The sequence below is a fragment of the Dromaius novaehollandiae genome, chromosome 18 (assembly GCF_036370855.1).
Source record: "Dromaius novaehollandiae isolate bDroNov1 chromosome 18, bDroNov1.hap1, whole genome shotgun sequence".
NCBI classification, from domain to species: Eukaryota; Metazoa; Chordata; class Aves; order Casuariiformes; family Dromaiidae; genus Dromaius; species Dromaius novaehollandiae.
In genome coordinates this window covers 9,410,881-9,430,597 of record NC_088115.1, presented here as the reverse complement: position 1 = coordinate 9,430,597, position 19,717 = coordinate 9,410,881, and the positions used below count along the sequence as shown (strand labels likewise).

Below are 19,717 nucleotides of genomic sequence, written 5' to 3'. Positions count from 1 at the left end.
GGGGGGGGACAGTGGGGAAAGAGGCTGGATTTAACCCCAGATGGATGGATAGATGGGCAGATGGAGGGACGGAAAGATGGATGGGCAGATGGAGGGACGGAAAGATGGATAGACAGAAAAATGGGTAGATGGATGGATAGACAGAAAGATGGATAGACGGATGGCTAGACTGATGGATGGATGGCCAGAGGGTTTTTTTTTTTTTTTTTTTAAATCCCCCACCCATGCATTTCCAGGCCCTTCCTGACCACCCCAGGCCTTTGCACCGACGCCCTCCCTGCCCCTGCTCACCTGGCGGATGGGACCGAAGGGGGACGATGCCGGGGGCACAAGGGACACCCCTGGCTGGGGTTAGTGCTGTGGCAGCTCCCAGTTGCAACCCCTGCGTGCACCATCGCCTACCTGGTGTCGCAGCTCCGCAGAGCTTTTATGGACTTCACACAGGGCTCCAGCTATTTGCTGTAATTACCCCCATAAAAAGGGCCACCGGTGGCTGCCAAACACCCGTCGCACACGTGCAGACACGCACACGCGTGCACGGGCGCCCACCCCCTCCGCCTGCCCGCGGCAGCCCAGCACTCTGCCCTGGGCGGGGGGACCGAGCTGCAGCAGGGCTGGGGGGGGGGGGGGGGGGGGGGGCTCGCGGCTACCCCAGCTTGGGGCTGGTCACAGCTCACAAGCGGCCGAGCAATTATCCGGCAGCAGCTTAACGAGGGGGCCGGTTGCGGTTCCTGCGGAGTGGTGAGCAACGTGGCCGCAGCAAGGCGGGCTGAACCGAGCTGTTTGGCAGCAAAGCCAGGCTTTTCCCCCAGATCTTGTGAGCCAGGGTTGGAGGGAGCCACCGGGTCGTCACGCTAACGCTGCTCGGGCAGCCGGCCCCGGGCACCCGCGGGTGCTGCAGCCAGCTTGTCCCCGCGACCGAGGGGCCGAGCCCGGGCAGCCCCGAGCGTGGCGCAGGCGGACGGAAGAACGGCCCCCGAGACGACTTAAAACGTCTCTTTAATGACCTGGACATGGCATTTTTGAGTCCCTCGGGAGGGCGAAGGAAACCCGTCGGCAAGGAGGTCGCTGTCCCCGGCCGGCCCTGCCTGCGCACCGTGCCGGGAGCCGGCCGCCGTCACCCACGTCCCCATTCTTGGTGGGAAGCACAATCCAGCGTGTCCATCACCGTGGCCTTCTGGCACCCCACTGGCGGCGGTGGGTGCTGGGGGGCACCATGTTCACGCCCCTTTCCCCCCCCCAGCAGAGGGGAGCCGCCTGCCCCGGGGCAGCACGGGGAAAGGGCACTTCTTTGCTTTTTCCCGCGGGGCCGGTGCCGAGGAGGGCATGAGCCCGTTCCCGCGGTGCCGGCAAGCGGGACGGGGCCGGGCGGCTGCCGGGGGGGTGTCGCAGGTGGCCCCGGAGCCGGTGCCATCACACCTCTGACTCGAGGCTGGCGACCCGCCGCCACGAGCGGCCGCCGCAGGCCCCCGCCGCCCCGCGGGCCCCCGCCGGCAGCTCCCTCCGCTCCGCGCCCGCCGCCCGCGGGAAGGCCGGTGCCGCGCGGCTCCCGCAGTCCCGGTAGCCGCAGTCGGGGCGCCCGGCGCTCCGGCCCGGCGGAGACCCGCGGCAGAGGCGCCCGGGGTAGAGGGGCAGGGTGCCGTCGGCGCGGACGTAGCGGGGGCCACCGGTGTGCCGGCACGCCTCCCCGTAGGAGGGCAGCCGGGCCCCCGGCGAGCGCGGCGGTGCCGGACCCTGGGCCGGGAGGCCGCAGCCGGCGGTGCCCACGGGGAAGAGGTCGGGCACGTCGGTGCGGGCGGGCGAGCTGCCTCCACGGTGCCGGGGCCCGTGCCGCCTCTCGCCCCACTCCCGGGACGTGGCAGCGCGCCGGCTCAGCCGCTCCTGCTCCGCCGCCAGCGCCGAGGCTCTGCAAGTCCTCTCGGCTCGCGGGAAGGAGCCGTGGGCGCACGAGGGCAGCTGGAAAGGGCTTCCCACCGCCTCCCTCACGGAAGCGGAGAGCAGCCGGGGCAGCGGCGCTGAGCCCCCGTGTCCCCCGTCCCCTCGGAGCAGGGCCGGGTGCTGCAGCCGCTCGCCCCGCGCCGGCGGCCGCTTGTGCTCCCGGTAAATGTCCGGCAGCGGAAGCTCCCTGGGCGGCGTCAGGGCAGCACCGACGTGGTTGCCCATCGGTGCCGGGTCTCGGCCGTCCCCCTCCGGCGTGGTCTTCACCAGGAGGTGGGGGAAGCCACCCGCCGCGGAGCCCGGCAGGGATCTGTCCCCCGAACAGCCGCCCCGAAACTTCAGGGGGTGAAGGACGTGGGGCTGCTCGTTGGCCCCTCTCCACTTCTCGTCCCCGGGCAGCCTGGAGTCCACGAGGACGGGCTGGGGCAGGCCCGGAGGAGCACCCTTGGGCACGTAGACCCGGCTGACCCTCTCCGGTGGGCCGGCGGCGGGGGGCCGGTGGACGCCGGTGCTGTTCTGCACCACGAGCTGGGGTGTCCTCAGCGAGAAGGTGGTCTGGAGGCGCTCGCTGCGGCTGCTCCAGTCCTCGATGGTGCGCGTGGCGGTCTCCAGCGAGCCGCCCACGCTGGCCGTCGACACCATGTCCTTGGCGGCCTGCAGCATCTTCAGGACGTTGGCTTGGGCCGAGCCGGCCGTGACGTCGGGGGTGGGCGCCCGCACGGGGCTCGCCAGGGTCTGGACCCCGTTGAAGCAGCTGTAAATGCCCTGTGGAGGGGGGGGGGGGGGGGGGGGGGCCCCCGGCCCCATCAGCGGAGCAGCTGGAGCTCCACGTCCCGCACCCACCAGCCCGGCCTGTCCTTCTGCGTGTGGTCCGCAAATGCCACCGCACCAGCGGCTGGTTTGGGTGGTCAAGAAGAGCTGGCCTGACATGACACTGCTCAGGGCAAGATCTCCGGCTGTTAGGAAAGTCAAGCCGAGATCTTCACGTGTGCCACATCCTCCCTCTTATCTGCTCTGCGTGCCGGGGACCCCACGAACACCGGCTCTGCAGCCCGGCCAGGGCAAGCCCCCTATCCCTGCTCCCATGTCCACCGCGGAGCAGCTCCCATCCTGCTGCCATCCCCTGTCCTGCAGACCAACCTCCCAACAAGAGCAAAGGGAGACCAAAGCCCTGTCCCCGCACCCACTTGCCGGCATCCCCAGCGACGCCGTCCCCCTGGCCAACAACACATTTCAACACGAGCATCTCCACCAGCGAGCCCCGTGCAGGTCTGAGGGGCAGCAGCAAAGCCGTGCCCACCTCCTGGCCTGGCAGGAGGAAATCTGGGCCTCCCGAGAGCCCCCGGTGGCCACACGCTCACCCTGCTGATGGCCAGGAGGAAGTCGAGCCTGTGGGACTTGGGGACGGAGTGCCGCAGCTTCCAGTAGACGAGGTGCTCCCAGGCGAAGACCAGCAGGCTCAGCCCCATGGCCACCAGCAGCATGTAGAAAACCCCGGCCATGTTGTCAATGTCCAGCTTGCTGCTCATCACCTCGTTCTTCTCGTTCTGGCAGATGCCCGACAGCCACACCGTCTCCAACTTCTGTGTCTCACCTGGGACCAGGCGCACAGAGGCATGGGGTGAAAAAGTCCCACCCAGGCCACGTCTCCCCAAGCACAGCCCCTGCCCGTCACCGTCACCGGAAGAGGAGGACAAAGCCACCCCCAGAGCTGGTATCAGCTCAGCTCTCCCCATCACCCGTGGCCTGAGCATCCCGTGAGATGCTCATGCTTCTCCCAGGCCCTCTCCCTCCTCTTTTCTCCCCCCACGCCTCCATCCTCCTCCTCCCTTGTGCCGGCCAGCCACACTGCCTGCCCCGTGATGTTCCCTCTCCTTCCCCAGCTCCCTGCTCCTTTGCTCCCTGGCTCTCATATATATTTTGTGCACAGCAGTCTCCAAGCTGACAGCAGGGTCTGAGCCCCTCCGAAGGTGCCGGGGACCAAAATGGCCCATGCCGGGGTGGGCAGACGGCAAAGCCTCATCCTCTGCTGCCCCAGCTTAATTTGCTGTGCAAGGATGGGTTTCCACGGGCCAGCAAGAGCGCTGCGGAGGGGACGAGCAAACAGCTCGTTGGAAGAGGCTAACGAGGCGCTGGTCGGGCGCGGCGCGCACCCACCGTCTCCCAGGAACTGCAGCAGGGCCAGGTCGATGGCCCGCTTCCAGCGCGAGTCCTTCTGCAGGGCGATGCCGTAGCCCGTGGTGGCGAAGACCTTCCCGCTGCCGATGGTCACCAGCTTGCAGCCCTCGTCCTTGCCGGCCATGTAGTTGAGCACCGCCGCGTCGTAGATGAAGGCGTCCAGCTTCCTGCGGCGCCCGGAGAGGGCAGGGTGAGGAGGGGGCCGGCCCGGCGAGCAGCCCCCCCGGGGGGGCTCTGTAGCCCCATTGGGGGCTGTAGCCCATCTGGGGGGGGGGCTGCATCCCATTTGGGGGGCTGTATGAAGCTGTAGCCCATCTGGGGGGGGCGGCATCCCATTTGGGAGGGCCATGACCTATCCGGGGGGGCCTTATCCCATGGCAGGGGTGGGTGGGGGGGCCGTACCCCATTTTGAGGCTGGTGAGCGCGTCCTCCACCGAGCGCTGGTTGTACTTCACCATGTGGGTGTGCATGTCGGGGTAGTTGCTGCGGATGTTCCTCTCGGTGCTGCCGTTGGGGACGGTGCCGAAGCGGAAGGGGGGGTACTGCTCCTGCGGCCTCTGAAACTGCGGGGGGGTCCCGGGCAGCCGTGTCACGCGGAGCTCATGGCTGTCCCCCCCGCTCACCCCCCAGCTTCTCGTGGTGTCCCTTCGTCTGTCTGGCCATGCATGGCCAGGCTAGGCACAACGTGTCCCCCTCCCTCCCCGAGCTCCCCCCACAACTTTTTTGAGGGAGAACAGTCCAATTTGCAAGTTGTGCCACGGCGCTGTCCCAAACACCCTTCTCCATCCCCGCTTGTGCCCACAAGTGATGCTCCTTGCGCTCACTCCTGCTCTGCACCCGGACCTCCCCGCTCTCGTCCCTCGTGGATGGGGAAACTGAGGCACGGGCACAAGGAAGACGTCCGGCCTGGAGCCGGGACCCACCGCGCCCCGCGCGCCCCGCACCTTCCTGTCGCTCAGCCCCGACACCGTGTCGATGTACTGCTCCTGGATCATGAAGGCGGCCAGGTTGGCCGTGTAGCTGGCGAGGAAGATGACGGCGAAGAAGGCCCAGACGAGCACCATGATCTTGCTGGTGGTGCCCTTGGGGTTCTCGATGGGCACCGAGTTGTTGAAGACCAGGGCCCAGAGCAGCCACACGGACTTGCCGATGGTGAAGGAGGGACCGCCGGGCCCTGGCGGGGAGAGGGGACGGGAGCGGGGAGCCGTCAGCCCGGCCGGGGCGGCCCCCCGTACCCCCCCCCCGCCCGCTCACTCACGTTTGCCGCTGCTCAGGTTCTGGTCGTAGCCCACGGGGCTGAAATACTCGAAGACGAAGACGGTGACAGCCACCACGGTGAGGCACATCACGAACATCATCACCCACACGGCCGGGCTGTAGGGCTCTGCAAGGCATCGGGGAGCCGCTGGGACCCACGTCCCCATCCGCCCCCCCCCCCCGGCAGCGGGGACCCCACGGCCACCACCGCCGCTGCCCCCGCGACGGAGCCGAGGCAGGTTTCTTTGCAAAATTATTCCGCCAATAATCCCAGGCAATAACTCTGCTCCGGAGGAATTACAGCCTTGCTGCAGAGATATTATTAAGGGGAAGCGAGGCAAAATGTACTTATGAAATGGAAATTACTCGGCAGCTGAGCCAGGCTCCCACGGGAGGGGGGCCAGCCCCGGCCGGGATGTGAAGCCAGGTATTCCTGGGGTGGTGGAGCTGCGGCTGGGATAAGCCCCGGCAGAGCCGTTTGGAGCCGATGAGGATGGGGCAGAGGCGAGACGCCGAGCAGGAGCTGTGGGGCAGCACTGGGGGTGCAGGGGGGTCCGGCTTCCGGGGCAGCCTGAGGGATGGGATTAATCCAGACCCTCCGGACACAGCCGCCAACACGCACCTCAGACGTGTCTCGGCGCGAGAGCCCAGCTCCGCATGTGCAAACCCTTGCTCCACCTAAGCTGGGCTTTTCCTCTTGCTGGAAAGCCCCCAAGAAATCACCTAACTTTTAATTCAAATTTTACGATGACCTTGGCCAACCTCCTTGCCTCCCCAGGCTTTTCCCAGTTGTTTTCCAAAACTCATTCGAGCTCTCAGCACCCGCAGTCTCCTGCACCGGGAAGTTCCCCAGCTTAAACGCAGGATTTGGTGAAGGCTCAGCAAACACAGCAGATCCCCCCGAGCAGATTTCAGCGCTAGCAAATCCCCAGGTTCCCTCCAAACCTCCGGTGCCTCCATCCTTCCTCCGCTACGCAAGGAACAAGGAACACGGAGAGGAAAAACCACGCGGCTCCCAGCCTCCGTTTCCATAATAAAAGGATTACATATGGCACGGCACGGGGAGGAGACAGCCACAAAGCTGCCGGCACAACCTCATTCCCCTGTGATCTACAAACGGGCTCTTTTTTGCCAACGATGACAACTGGATGATATTGCTAACTCACGTTTGTCAAGAGCACGGGAGGACCCTGCGTGCACACGCACACGTGCAAGGGCACACACACACACGCACACACACATGCGGAGACGGGCGCGCGGCCCCGGCCCGCTCTGCTCACCGAGGAAGGCGGAGGGCGAGACGGTGCCGTTGCTCCTGGCCACCATGACGCTGATGCCCGTCTCCACGAAGGGCACGGAGAAGTCCACGATCTCGGAGCGCTCCTCGTTGATGGTGAGCGACCCGATGGCCATGTCCGCTCGCTTGTAGTACACCTGGGAAGGGGCAGCTCACCCTCAGCGGGGGCGGCTCGGCAGCGCCCGCGACGTGCCGCCGGCCGCCGGAGGAAGAGGAGCTGGGCTGAAGGCACCCGGAGCGGCATTTCGGGAGCGCTGGGATTTGTGATCCTCCTTTGGGGCAGCACCCTTGGAAACCGCCTGCGCTTGCAGCGTCAGCCCGAGCCTCCCCACGCCCCTTGGGCAGCAATCCCAGCGCTGGAGGGTCGAGTGAGAAATGGTATTTTCTTGGCTACCGCGGTGGAGCTGTGGACAAGCCACGCTGTGCTGGACCGGGGTGAAGGCAGCCCACGGTCCTGCGTGGACAGGGACATGGCCGAAGGGCTCCCTGGACCGTGCACGGATCCCATGGAGACACCGGGGCATGAGGTGGCCCTTAAAACCCCTCTGGGAACGCAGACACACAACGGGCAGGACTAAGGGACCCAGACGACCTTCTCCAGGCATTTCCTCACCTCCTGAGTGCTTCGTTTTGCACCTTAACTTTCCTTTTAATATTGGCTTATTAAATTAACAGTGAGCCAAACAGAGCCAGCTGGGGGATGACAAACCTTCGGCTCTCTGACTACCCCAGCCGTTCTTCCCTGTTAAGCCTCAGCCATAAGCCCTGGGATTTACCATCACACTTCCACTCTCTCATGCCAAGCTATCCCCTACGCAGGGCCTAGCCAAAACCAGACAGGAGTCCAAATGCAGAAGCACTAACCTATTTCAACAGAAAAATCCCAGCCCTGGACCTGCCCCCAAGCAAGGCTGGAGAATGATGCCCTGGGATGCCTCGGGCGGGGGGGGATGAATTTGGGGGAGGAGCCCTGCCCACCCCTACCTCACCAATCATCCCGTTCCAGACCCCGCGGACGATCTTGCCGTGTTTGCCGTTGGTCACCAGGTAGAGGTCGTAGGAGAACTTGACCGCCTTGGCCAGCTTCTTCAGGATGTCGATGCAGAAGCCCTTGCAGCACAGCTTGGTGTAGGGGTCCGCGGGGCCATCGCCGCTGAAACTGTGCCAGGAAAAGCGGGTCAGGCCATCCCCAGGCCCCCCTGGAGGTGCCCTGAGCACCCCTGGGGTTGCACAGCACCCTGAGCTGCCCTATCCCCCTTCCCTTGGTGCCTCCAGTGTACCGGCTGCCCAGGGAGCAGGGCCAGAGACGCTGAGCTTTGCCCCTGCTGCTGAACAGTGAACGAGGTTTGGGGGCTTTACCCCAAAATAAGCAAGGAAGAGAAGCCACTGATTCACCCCCCAAAGCCTCAGGGAAGCAGTGAGCTGAAGTCCTGGAGCATTGCCCTGGGCGGGGGGCTTCAAGCCACATCACAGCTAAAGCCCCAGATTGCAAGAAGGGAGCAGCTCGAAGCTCAGTTCAGCAGAGCCTCTCTTAACGCGGACAGCCAGAGACCCGTGGAAACCTTGCCCAGGCTCAGCCGGCCAGGGTCGGTCTGCGCCAGCCGCGTCCCTCTTTGCCAGCACAGGTCGGTCCCGCGCGGCGCAGGGGGTCTGCCTGAGGCCCGGGGACCCCGCGCCGCCCCGTCCCGTCCCGTCCCCGCGCACCTCTGCGAGGAGTTGGTCTGCTTGCGGCAGGGCACGGTGTTGCGCACGCAGACCCCCGTGCTGGGGTCCGTGTTCTCCACGATGACGAAGGGCCTCTCCTCCAGCGTGGCCACCGTCAGGTGCCGGTTGTCGGCCACGGGTTGCAGGAAGGAGCCGTAGCGGGGCCACACCGGGTACTTCATGTGGATGATGCCTTTCTCCCACTTGCCCACCTGCCGAGAGCGGGCAGAGCCCCGTCACCGCACGGCGAGGCGGCGGCGGGTGCTCGGGCACGGGGAGCCGGGGAGCCCCACCGCGTCCTGCGTTTCGCCCCGTGGGTCTTCGAGGGCCCGTTTCTCCCCGTACATCGTTATGCTGGAGCTCGCGCCCCGGTCACGGCGAGCCCGCTTTCTGCACCGCCGTTACCCGTGGGCACATCCGCACTCTGCACCAGGGACCGCAGGGGAGCGGTTTCCACCTGGGCCCCAAAGAGCAGGGTTTGTGCCAGCACCGCGAGCAAAAACATGGCCAAATATCAACTGAAATGCTCTTAAAGGGCAAAAAAAAGCTCTGGATGGCTTGCGGCAGGTCTAAACGCTTGCTGTTCCCCAAAGGTGGATGTTCACATTCTGAAATCTTTTGGAATTTTGCAGCCATCAAATTGAGGAGGGAAAAGAAAATTTTGCACAGCTTTGGTGCCCGTCAGAGCCGTGCAAACCTGCTGCCCGGCTGCGGGAGCGAGCAGCAAGGCGAGCCGGGGTGTGAAAACCGTGGCGAGGCCCCGCAGCAGCCCACGGTTTCGACAATGGGGCAAGAGCCCACCGGGTCCCCTGGGTTCCTACCATCTCCCAGAGCCGGTGCTGGTTGAGCGAGATCACCACCATGGTGGGCCGCACCAGGTAGCCGCCCTCGTTGAAGGAGAAGTCCCTGTGCTCCCACGTCACGTTGAGGAGGTGCCTGGTGGGGTGACAGCAGTGTCATGAGTCCGCCTGGCCCCATCAACCCCATGGCACATCTCCATCCTCCCCTGGTGCTGGCCGGGGCCTTGCGGCCACCAGTCCCGGAGTTGGACATGGTGAAACATGTGGGTGGGAGCAACCAAAGACCCAGTGGCACCAAGGTCAGCCATGAGCACCTGGCACCGTCCCACTCCCCACCAGCGCCGTGGCCCTGCCACCAGCTCCCTCCTCCTCCTCCTACCCGCTCCTCCTCCCTTCGCCCACCGCAAAGAGAGGCCGCTCGCAGCACCGATGCTCCGGGCTGCCCCCCGGTCCCGCGCGCAGGCTTGGCTCCCCGCGGCTCACCGGTAGAAGCTGCTGTTGGCGGTGGTGCCGGCGGGCGCCCGGCAGTCGCGCCCCACGTCCGGGAGGTAGCCGTGGGCCCGGAAGAAGCTGGCCGCCCCCATGGCGATGATGGCCACGCCGTCCCGCACCTTCTGGCGCAGGCTCAGCTTCCAGCTCTCCGTCACCACGCTGATGAGGCCCACGGGGAAGGAGGCGGGCGGCCGCTCCATGTTGCCCACCGTCAGGCTGGGCACGATCCACACGTAGCCCGGCCCCACCAGCCCGGCCTGCTCCGCCATCGCGAAGAGGTACTCGGCCTCCTGGCGCGAGCAGTAGACGAGGAGCACCTGGGCGTCGAGCTGCCGCAGGAGCCGCTGCATCCGCGAGCTGCTCTGCTCCTGGCTCATCTCGAAGGTCAGCACGTCCTGCAGCTCCCAGCCGAAGTAGCTGGCGTCCGTGAAGGAGCGGATGACGTCCAGGAAGATGTTGTAGCCCGGGTACAGGCTGGTGATGACGGCGAAGGAGCCCCAGTCGTATTCCTCCAAGACCTTGAAGATCACCTGGATCTGCTGCTCGATGGAGACGCCCAGCTGAAGGAAAGCCGAGCCGGGCTCCTGCAGGAGAAGACAGGCCCCGTGGGGAGGAGAAGGGCTGAGGGACTGGTTTGGCACCCGGGGCCGGTGGCTGGGGCTCCTCACACCCCTGCAAACCTTGAATTCACCACGGAGAGGAGCTCAGGGGGCTGAGACCGGTGAGGCCCAAGGGCTGGAGACACCAGAAATGGGACCAACGTGTCCCCACGCTCTGCGGCCTCTTCTCTCCCCCATTTCTAGGATTACTTCTCCCTTTGACCAAAAATTCATCCAGAAGTTTCCAAAGCACACCGTTAATTTCCCTTTAAACCACAAGAGCGAGGGGGGGGGCAAATACTCTGCCGGGCGAGTAAATCCCGTTCCAGCCTCCGGACCGCGACCCGCTCCCGGGGCCCCTCGGCTGCGCCTTCCCTCCCACCCCACCTCCCCAGCCATCTGGCCTCTCATTAGCAAATCTTAATTGATCTGATTCCGTCTTAAATGATTCAGTGAACGGCATTTGCAGAAGGTCGTGAAAAGGCAGCAGCGTTCTGCCGTGCAGACGGCCTCCATCGCCAGCGGAGTGTTTTTCCTCCCGAGGCGTCGGTCCGCCCGGAGCGGGTGAATCCCCAGCGGATTCATCGCAGGAGAAAGGGGACTGCAGACGATGCGGGTGAGGAAGAGGAGGGCAGGCCTTCGACTGGGTCCCCCCACCACCCCTGGAAACACCCGCCCTGGAGCAGGCTGCAGAAAAACACGCAGCCCGCAGCAAAGCCACGGCTCTCTTACAGCCCCTCGGGGCCACGTCTGAGCCCGCTGCACAAACACCCCAACAGTGGATGCAACGGGCTGGATGTTTGCACGCTGCCTGGCCAAAACGCAGACTCCCCGAGCCGAGAGCTGCCGTGATGCCAGGGAAGGCCGGGAGGAGCAGGACCCCTCCGGGCACCAAGGCTGGGCAGAGCCCAGGAGCAACCGTGGAGGAGATAAGAGACAGCTCGTGCAGGAGGGAAGCGCAGCCCCCCAGCAGTACACCCCCTTCCCGGCACCCCACGGCAGGCAGAGCCATCCCGGCCTTGCCGGCACTGGAGTCAGCCCTGGTCCCACATCTCCCATCACCAGGGAGGGATGCTGCCACCCCCCAGAGCAGTGGGGCAGGACAGGGATGTGGCTGCCCTGGCCTGTGCAAGGAGGCGGGAGATGGACGGGAAGGGGCAGGGGACCAGGGAAGGTCCCTCCTCGAGGGCACGAAAGCCCCGGTCCCCTGCAATGTGCCCCCATGGCACAAACCAGCAGCCGCTCTGATGTCCAGCTCTGCACCCCTTAAATGGCTCCAGTAAGCCCCGTTCCCTCCATCTCCCTGGCAGGAGCCACCAGGGAGAAGTCTCACCTTCGGGGTCAGGACCACAGCAGAGCCCCCGCTGATGCTGATGACGGGGACCTGCGTCTGGGAGGAGATGAAGTCCAGGATCTGGGCCACGGCCTCCGTCCCCACGTTGTCCTCAAAGACGATGCCGTGGATCTTGTGGCTGGCGAGGATGTTGCAGATCTGGGTGAGCAGGGTGCTGGGGTTGGTGTTGTTCACCACGACCGTGAGCGGGTGGATCTCCAGGGGCATGTCCAGGAAGCTCTGGGGAGTCAGGCGGGAGCGGACGTGCAGCGGGTAGGACGTGCCCCCGAACACCACGGCCACGTTGACCACGGGCTCCTCGGGGCCGGGCAGCAGGATGTCGGTGAAGACGGCCGAGCAGCCCAGCACCATCGACAGTAGCAGGGTGTGCGCCGGCGCTCTGCCCATGTCCGCCGCCACGTCCCTGCCAGGACGGCACAGAGCCCATCGCACCCGCCGCCAGCGCCCTCGCACCAGCCTCGTACCCCAGCCCCAAAACCCAGCGACCTTCCCGGCCGGGGCCCTTCCCCTTCTCCTCCTTCCCCCGAGGAGCATCCCCGGGAAGGAGGGACACCCCGGGAGCGTCGGGGCTGGTGCGGGGAGATGCTCTCGGGAAGGAGACGGCGTTGGCTCCCTCGCTCCCCCCGAGCCCCTGCCGGCCCGCGCTGTCAGCCGAGTGCTGCCTGCCTTCCCTTCTGATGAAGATATATATTTATATGTCACAGGCTGATGAGCCACCTCCGGTTCCACTAACTCCCCAATTAAGCACCGAGGCTGATAATGCAACATATAAAACGTGGCCGGCCCAGGGCACGGCTCTTGCCGGAGCTTCGTTAATGGAACAACTCATTTCGGGCTTGCTGGGGCCGGGGGCCCGTTCACGCTGGCCCGTAGCCACATCTCCGAGAGCCGCCGGGGCTCCTTGGCCGGAGAGGGCGGCCGGTGAGTCATGCTGGCAGCGTCCCATGCTACGGCACGGCAACGCCAGCGCCAGGGCGGGTCGAGCCGCTCACTCCTCGCTGCGAATTTCCAAGTATTTTTAGTCCTGTGATAAATAATTCATCGGGAATCCGGCATCAGCTCCCTGAGCGGAGGGGATGGGGAGCGGCGTGCCACCCAAAACGAGCAGAGCGTCTCCCCGCGAGCCGCTCTGCCCGCCCGGTGCCTCCGCAAGGACGTTTAAATATACCCCGGGCCACGCTGTGCCCTCGCAGCTGCTCCTTGGCATCGCCGCGCCAGCCCGGGCACGGCCGCCGCGTGGGATGGACGGACGGACGGATGGGAACCCGCTTCCCCCAAAGCAGCCCCGGCCCCAGGGCTTGGGAGCCCCGCGGACCCGAGCCCCAGCCAGCCAAACCCTCCTGCAAAGCTGGGTGCTGGCTCGTGCGTTCGGTGCTAATCCAGGCGAAATTGGGGCAAATTTCTGCCACTGGCCTGAGCCTCACGTGGGACCCGTGCCCTCCTCCTCGCCCCCCGAGCTGGGGTGGCCAGCGCAGAGCGGAGAGATGGGCACAAAAAACCCTCCGTTACTGCAACGGCCGCGGGAGCGAGTGGCCAGGAGGTTCCCGGCCCCGAGGGTTACGTGGGACCGCGGGCCGGCCGCCCCGGCTGCCTCCGCCGAGCGGGATGTGGGGCACCCAGATCCGGCCGGCCAAGCCGGGCTCCCCCCGCGGCACCCGGGTCCGGAGGGGAAGAAGGAACGTGGGAGGGTGGATATCGGGAGAGGTGCACGCGGGCTCTGACCGCGCTCGGCCCCCGGCGCCTCGCTCTCCCCCTCGGCTGGGTGCGATGCCGGCGGCCGGCGGCTGCTCCCCGCGCCGGAGTGGCACGGACGCGGGTCGGAGCAGCCCCGCTGCCGAGCGCCGGCACGGCAGGGCTCGGGATGCAAAGTGCAACAAGAGCCTCCGACAGAGCTAATCAAACGCAACTTATGGCCCTTTTTCCTTGAACAGGAGCAAGCCAGAGAGCTACCGGCTGTGGGAAAACGCGATTTGGGGGAAAGGGGAGAGGAAAGGCCAACTGCAGAAAGAGGGACGGAGCCAGAGGAGGGAAAATAGCCACCAAAGCCCTTCCCCGTGCTCCCGCGCCAGCCGGGCTGCAGCAGAGCTGCGCAGGGCCCCGGGCAGCCGGAGGCACCGCGCAGGGTCTGCCCCGGCCCGGGCGCTTGCCGGGATGCGTGTGTCCCCCCACGGCGGGGAAGCGGGAGCCCGGCGCTGCCCCACGCCGGCTCGGCCCCCGGCTGCTCCACGGCCCCTCCGAAGCTCGGCAAGGGGCCACCGGCGCCCGGCCAGCCTGTCTGACCCCCATCTTCGGGGGCTGAAAAAAACAAAATAAAATCCCTCTGGACTTCTTAATCCCCATTTTCCAAGCAGCGCAGAAGCACTTTCTGGGAAAATCACGGAAAAGGCGGATTTTCAGCTCCGGGCGCTGCTGCGGGAAGGGACAGCTGCGAGGCGGGAGCAGGGCCCGGCGGGGCCGGGGGCCGAGGAGCGCGGGGGCCCCGCCGTGCCTCCCCCCGGGGAGCCGAGGGCCGGCCCGGAGCTGCCCTGTTGCTTTGGCACGCGTTTTCTGTTGCTTTGGGATATTTTTAAGCAGGTTAAACCCTTTCCTACACGCAGTTTCACCTGATAAACAACCGCTTAGAGAAACCGGCTTTTAAAGGCACCAGTCAAGCCCTGACGTTCCTGCATCCCCCCTAAAACATCATTTTAACGCAACAGGGAAAGTTTGCTCCTAATTTTAAACCTCCTTTTCGTCCTCTATCCCTGCCTCCCCGGATCGGAGACGGAGCGCAGCCGGGGGAAGAGATCATGCAGATATTTTGACCTTAGGGACGGGAGTAATGAAGTCCTGAATTGCAAAATCTCTCTCGAGAAAGGGAAATCTTTATCTCAAAACCCCTCCAGGGCTGAGGCCGCAGGGAACGCACGGCGTGCAGGAGGGCAGGGGGACAGCGCTGCCGGGGGGGTTAAAGGACAAAACGAACCCGAAGCTCCCGGGGCGCGCGAGGAGCCGCACCGGGGGGACCGCGGAGGGCACGGGTTTGTGCGAGGGCTCGTCGTGGCCCGGATGAGCGACATCCCCGCGGCACAAGGGCACCTCGGCAGAGCCCCCCGCAAGGCAGCAAAGCGGCAAAATCGCCCCAAAGTGCCTCCTCGGCCAACTCCTCGCCAGCCCCTTCCCGCCGTCCCTGTCCCCGCGCGGGGGGACCCTCCGCGGGGAAGAGCGCCGGAGCCCCCCGGTTAGCGCCGTCTCCTTTCAACCTTCATCTGCCACCAGCCAGCGTCGCCCCGCAGCCCTCCTCTTCCTCGCCTGCGGCAGCAACAGTTGCGGGGCGCCCGCCGCGCCGCCCCAGCCACCGCCGCCCGCCGCCGCGGGCCCGGGCACAGGCGCCCGCCGCCGCCGCCGCCGCCGCTCGCGAAGGTCGAGCCCGGATTCGCCCCAAACACCCGAGCGTCCTGCGGGGCTGCGCACGGTGCCGGGGGCGACGGGGCTGCTGGCGGCGCCGCTCTCGTTGCCCCCCCCCCCCGAAACGGAGACCCCCTTGGACTGAAGCCCTAACCCCGGAGCCCGTTCCCTGCCCCTCGGTAGCTCCGGGGCGGGGGGCGGCGCGGGACCCCCCCCCCCCCCCGCGCCCGCCGGTACTTACGGGCCGCCCGCGGCGCTCGCTGCCTACATGTCCCGCGGCGGCGCGGCGCCCCCCGGCCCCCGCCGCGCCCCCCCGCGCCGCCCCGCGCCCGCGGCCGGGGAGGCGGCGGCGGCGGCGCCGAAGTTGGCGGAGCGGGCGGGCCGGCAGCCGCCGGCGGGCCGGGCTCGTCCTTGGAGGAGGAGGAGGAGGAGGCTCTGCAGCTGCGGCGGGCGGCAGGGGCGGGGGGGGAGGAAGGAGGGAGAGGAGCGGGTGTGCACGGGGGGGCCCCCCCCAGCGCGCCCGCGGCCGGCGGGTGTCTCGGCGGCGGCCGGGCCGCCGCTTCATGGTCGCCCGGCCGCGCCGGCCGGGGAGCCGGGCCGCCGGGGGGAGGCCGGGAGGCCGGGGGGGGGAAGGAGGCGTCGGCAGAAGGACGAGACATATGTCCTCCCAGCCCCTGCCCTCCGCCTCGCCGCCAGCCCCGGGGAGCGGTGGCAAGGGCGGGTGGGCGCCCACCGGGTGCTGCCGGGCTCCCTGGGCGCCCACCCCCTTGGGGAGCCGGGGGGCAAAGCCCCCTCACCTTCCGCAGGGCACAAAACCCCCAAAACCCCAAAATACCACTGCAAATTGGCACAGCCTACCCAAAGCCATCCCCCCCCCCCCCGGGCATCGCCTCCCCTTTCGACCCACCCCAGGGACAGGCGGGGGGGATGAACGGCTGCGGTGGCACTCGCAGCCCCCCAGAAACACCCTGCAGGCCTTTGCTGAGTGCCCAGGAGGGGGGTGACCGGGCAGCCGACCCCCCCGGCCCCCCTCGAGCTGGCCCCGGTGCCTCAGGGGGGGCAACGCAGAGAGCAAAGCCCTGGCGGGCGGCAGCATCCTCCAGCTGTCGCCAGGCCCGGTATTAAAGCGTCAGCTGATCCCGCAGCACTGGTTTAGAGCAACGTACACGGGGGGGGGGGGGGGAGAGGGGGGGTCAGCGAGCGAAGGGGAAGAGGCGCCGGGGGCCCCAGAGGGGCGCTGAGTCTGGGGCCGCGTGGGCCCTCGCAGGTCCCCTGCGCCCAGGCGCTGCCGCCCTGCCGTCGCCTTCCCGAGGCGGGTGGTGGAAGCACCCAACAGCGCCCGGCTTGGGGGCCGCCTAAGCCAGAGCGGTTGCCCAAAAGCAAGTCGCTTGGAGTGTTTTGGCAGCTGCCAGGCTAACGCGGTGTCGCAGCCACCTGCGACAGCATCGATGTCACTTCCCTGTGGCATGTAAGGGCTCCGCCGTCACTTGCAGGCACGAGGGCCGGAGAGGCGGCACGAGTGCACCCGCAATCTCAGTTCCCCACTCGCGTTTCTCCCCACCGCAGCCCAGCGCTGCCACCGCCCTCCTGGTCCGGCTGAACACGGCGCTGCCGGGGCCTGGGGAGACCATTTCCAGCGAGGTTTCGCCCTACGTGAAACCCTGCTGCTCTCAGTTAAGCACAAGCTGCCTGACTGCGAGGACCCCTCCTGCCTCCCCCCAGGGTGGCCGTATCCTCGCCAGCTCCCCGAGGCCCCCAGGGGCTGCAAAAGCCCTCGAGGCTCCTCTGGGCTGCGGGACTTATCGCAAGGGGAAAAGAGGGAGGACTTGCCTTTCGCAAGAGGCACAGCCTCCGGAGCGCTGGCAGACACCCGGCTCGCTTTGCTCGAGCGCTTGTGCCTTCCCCAGCCGGACCCCGCGGGCGAGCGGGAGGGGGACGACAGCGGGGTCCTGAGCACCCCGCACCGAGGTGCCGTTTGGGCACCCATGGGTTGAAGCTGCTGCCCCAGCTCGACAGGCAGCCCGGAGGGCTGGTCCGGGCACGGTGCCTATAGGGGATGCTGACCCCAATGTCGGAGGGCACGGAAAACACGTTTTCCTCACGGACTGCCTTATAACTGATTTACAAGCGACATCCTCTCCCTCTCCAGTAGGGCTCGGCCGAATCGCTGCCGCGTGAGGGTTTTCGGCAGCCCTGGCCGCCTGGTATTTCGGCTGCCTGGTATTTCGGCAGCGATGCTGCTCTCTTGCCTGGGGAAAGGAGCCGTAAGGGCTGGCAACAGGTCGTTGCTGCCTCGGGTCTTTTTTCCCCTGTGAAAACAAAAGGGTCATTCCTGGTTTTAACATTGAAAAGGAGAGAGCTGGCTTCTTGGTTGCATTTAACCCTTTCTACTCCCTTCACATTCCTGGCCGGAGCCAGAGCCTGCGGAAAGAGCTTTTTGGAGACTCGGTCCCTTGGGGCTAGCAGAGAAGGGGCTGGAAATCCCCAATATCTCCCTTTGCCTCAGGGCCTCCCCCTGCCAATGCAGGGCCCTGACATGCCAGTGCCGGGGGGCTTCCCCCAGGCTGGACCCCTCGAACCGGCTCACATCAGCGCTACTGCGCTGCAGTGATGGGGCAGGATGAGGGGGGCAACAGCAAGACCCCAGGCAATGCCCCCCTCCGCTGGGGCAACCCCCCCCTCTGCCCACCTCTCACCCAGCCGCTCCATCCCGCGGGACGTTCAGCCCATGCTGCTCTCCGGCAGCGGCCTGAAGCCCGGTGCGGGGACGGATGCAGGAAGCGGGGTCTGGTGCACAGCTGGACGCACAGCTGGATGGCCCCTGGAGCGGGGAGAAGCGGCGTGGCGCAAGGCCGGGGCTGACACGCGCCGGCCCCCCGCAGTCGCGTTTCCTTTCCCGCGGGATCAAGCACAGCTGAAAGAAGAGCCAAATTATCTACTTTAGCGGAGAGGAAATAAAGCACTTGCTAAGAGGAGGCAGACAGCGTGGCTGGGGTTGGCTGCAGCCCGAGTCTCTGCAGGGACCGGGGCTAAAAGCTCCCTTGCGTGTTTTCAGCTCCCTCCTCAAAGCCCTTCAGTGTCTCAAAAGAAAACAAAACCCCAAAGCTTTTTCCATGGGAAAATGCAGAGATTCCCTGCCTCCAGCCTGCTGCCAGGGGGTCCGTGCCACGAGGTTTCTAACTCAGAACCAGCTTTTGGAAGCTGTTTTGCAACTGTCAGAATGCCTTATTTGGGCATTTTCTAAATGGAAAAAGGCCTTTTTATGTTAAGAAACAATCGTCATGAGTGCGATGGTTAGAAAGGTCAGTGCAGCAACAAAAACGCAGATTGAAACCCAAAATAAACCCGCAGCGCGGAGGCTGAGGGTGCCTTTTCCTCCCAACTGAAAAACCCTCTGATTCTCCTGGGACGGGACGGCAGAGCCTGTCTCTCCCAGCCCCTCAGGACCACCATCTCCGGGGATGTCGCGCCGCCTGCTCCCGCTCTCCCTTTCACATGGCTTTCCGGGCAGCGTGGGAGATAACACGGGCATGAAGCCGCCTCATCCCCAGCCTGCCGCCTCTTCCCAGAGTGCCTTCCTCCCCACCTTCACCCTCCTCGCTCACACTGCCGGGTTGTCACCCTGGAGCGGTGCCCTGAGTGTAGCTGGAAGGAAGCCCTCGGCATCCCGGCGGGTCTCCCAGCATCCCGGCGGGACCCTCCGACTTCAGCCTTTGGGGAGGCTGAGCCAAAGCCCCCGTGCCATGGAGCGGAGGAGTGCAGCCGGCTTTCCCACCGCCCGGTATCCTTCCCTGGCCTCTTCCGTGCAGGAGGCTCTGAAAGCAGCTTGATAAGCGCGAGGCAACGCGTTCTGACAGCTCCTGGTGCACAGCCACGTCCTGCAGGGAAAATCCCGCTGCCGGTCGGGCCGGGAGACAACGAGCCGGGATGCAATGGCTCGCGGTGAACACGGGAGGCAGACGCAATTCCAGCTTTGCATTAACCCACCTCGGTCAACACTGGGCTCTGGGGGTGCAGCCATGCCCGGCTGTGCCAGCAGCTCCGTATGGCAGCTCCCATCCCAGCCCCGGCCTTCCTGGTGCCCCCGGAGCAGCAGCCCCGCAGATCAGCTCCCAGCAAAGACCAGCAGAGCCGCCGCCGCCTCCAGCATCCGTCCCCGCGCCCCTACGCCCAGGTCTTCGCAGCATCGCCCTGCTCAAACCAGACCTGCGTGAGACCCTGGTTAGTATTTGCAGCTATGCACAAGGCAGGCAAGGCCCAGCCGAAAGCCAAACACCTGGAGGTGGGGCGACTACGTTATCTCCTCGCTGCAAGGCCTCCGAAGCCGGGACCCGTGAGCGGGAGAGGCTGCGACAGCACGCGCGGCTTTCCCTGCCCGCGCACCGGCCGTGCCTGCGGCAGGCTGCAGCACCCGGCCCGCCGCTCCCTCCTGCCGCGCGGGATGCGCCCGGGTTATCAATCGGGGTTGGGGGGGGGGGGGGGCGAGATGCTCGGCTCAGCTCCAGAGATGCAAATCTTCAGCTCAGCTGAGTGTGTATTTATAGGCGGGAACGAGCCCTCAGCAACGTGGCCAGAGATCGCTTAACCCAAGCACGTCCTGCGTCAGGGATTCGGGAGGAGGAGGAGGATGCGGGGCTCCATCCGGAGCAGACCCGAACCGTCCTCGCAAGGGCAGAGCCACCGCCACGACCGCCCGCGGCCCGCGGTGCTG

The 19,717-nt window shown here is 66.2% G+C and overlaps 1 protein-coding gene across 1 annotated transcript; it reads right to left on the bottom strand.

Moving 5' to 3' along the window:
- Positions 1-981: 981 nt before the first annotated feature.
- Positions 982-15,436, bottom strand: GRIN2C (glutamate ionotropic receptor NMDA type subunit 2C). Its single transcript, XM_064522627.1, has 13 exons — positions 15,248-15,436; positions 11,599-12,022; positions 9,658-10,250; positions 9,196-9,310; positions 8,375-8,586; positions 7,655-7,829; positions 6,654-6,807; positions 5,375-5,500; positions 5,061-5,290; positions 4,519-4,679; positions 4,096-4,283; positions 3,300-3,532; positions 982-2,703 (listed from the first exon to the last, which is right to left on the bottom strand). The coding sequence occupies exons 2-13, from the start codon at positions 12,004-12,006 to the stop codon at positions 1,414-1,416; spliced, it is 3,885 nt and encodes a 1,294-aa protein (XP_064378697.1). The 5' UTR covers positions 12,007-12,022; positions 15,248-15,436; the 3' UTR covers positions 982-1,413.
- Between the last annotated feature and the right edge of the window lie 4,281 nt (positions 15,437-19,717).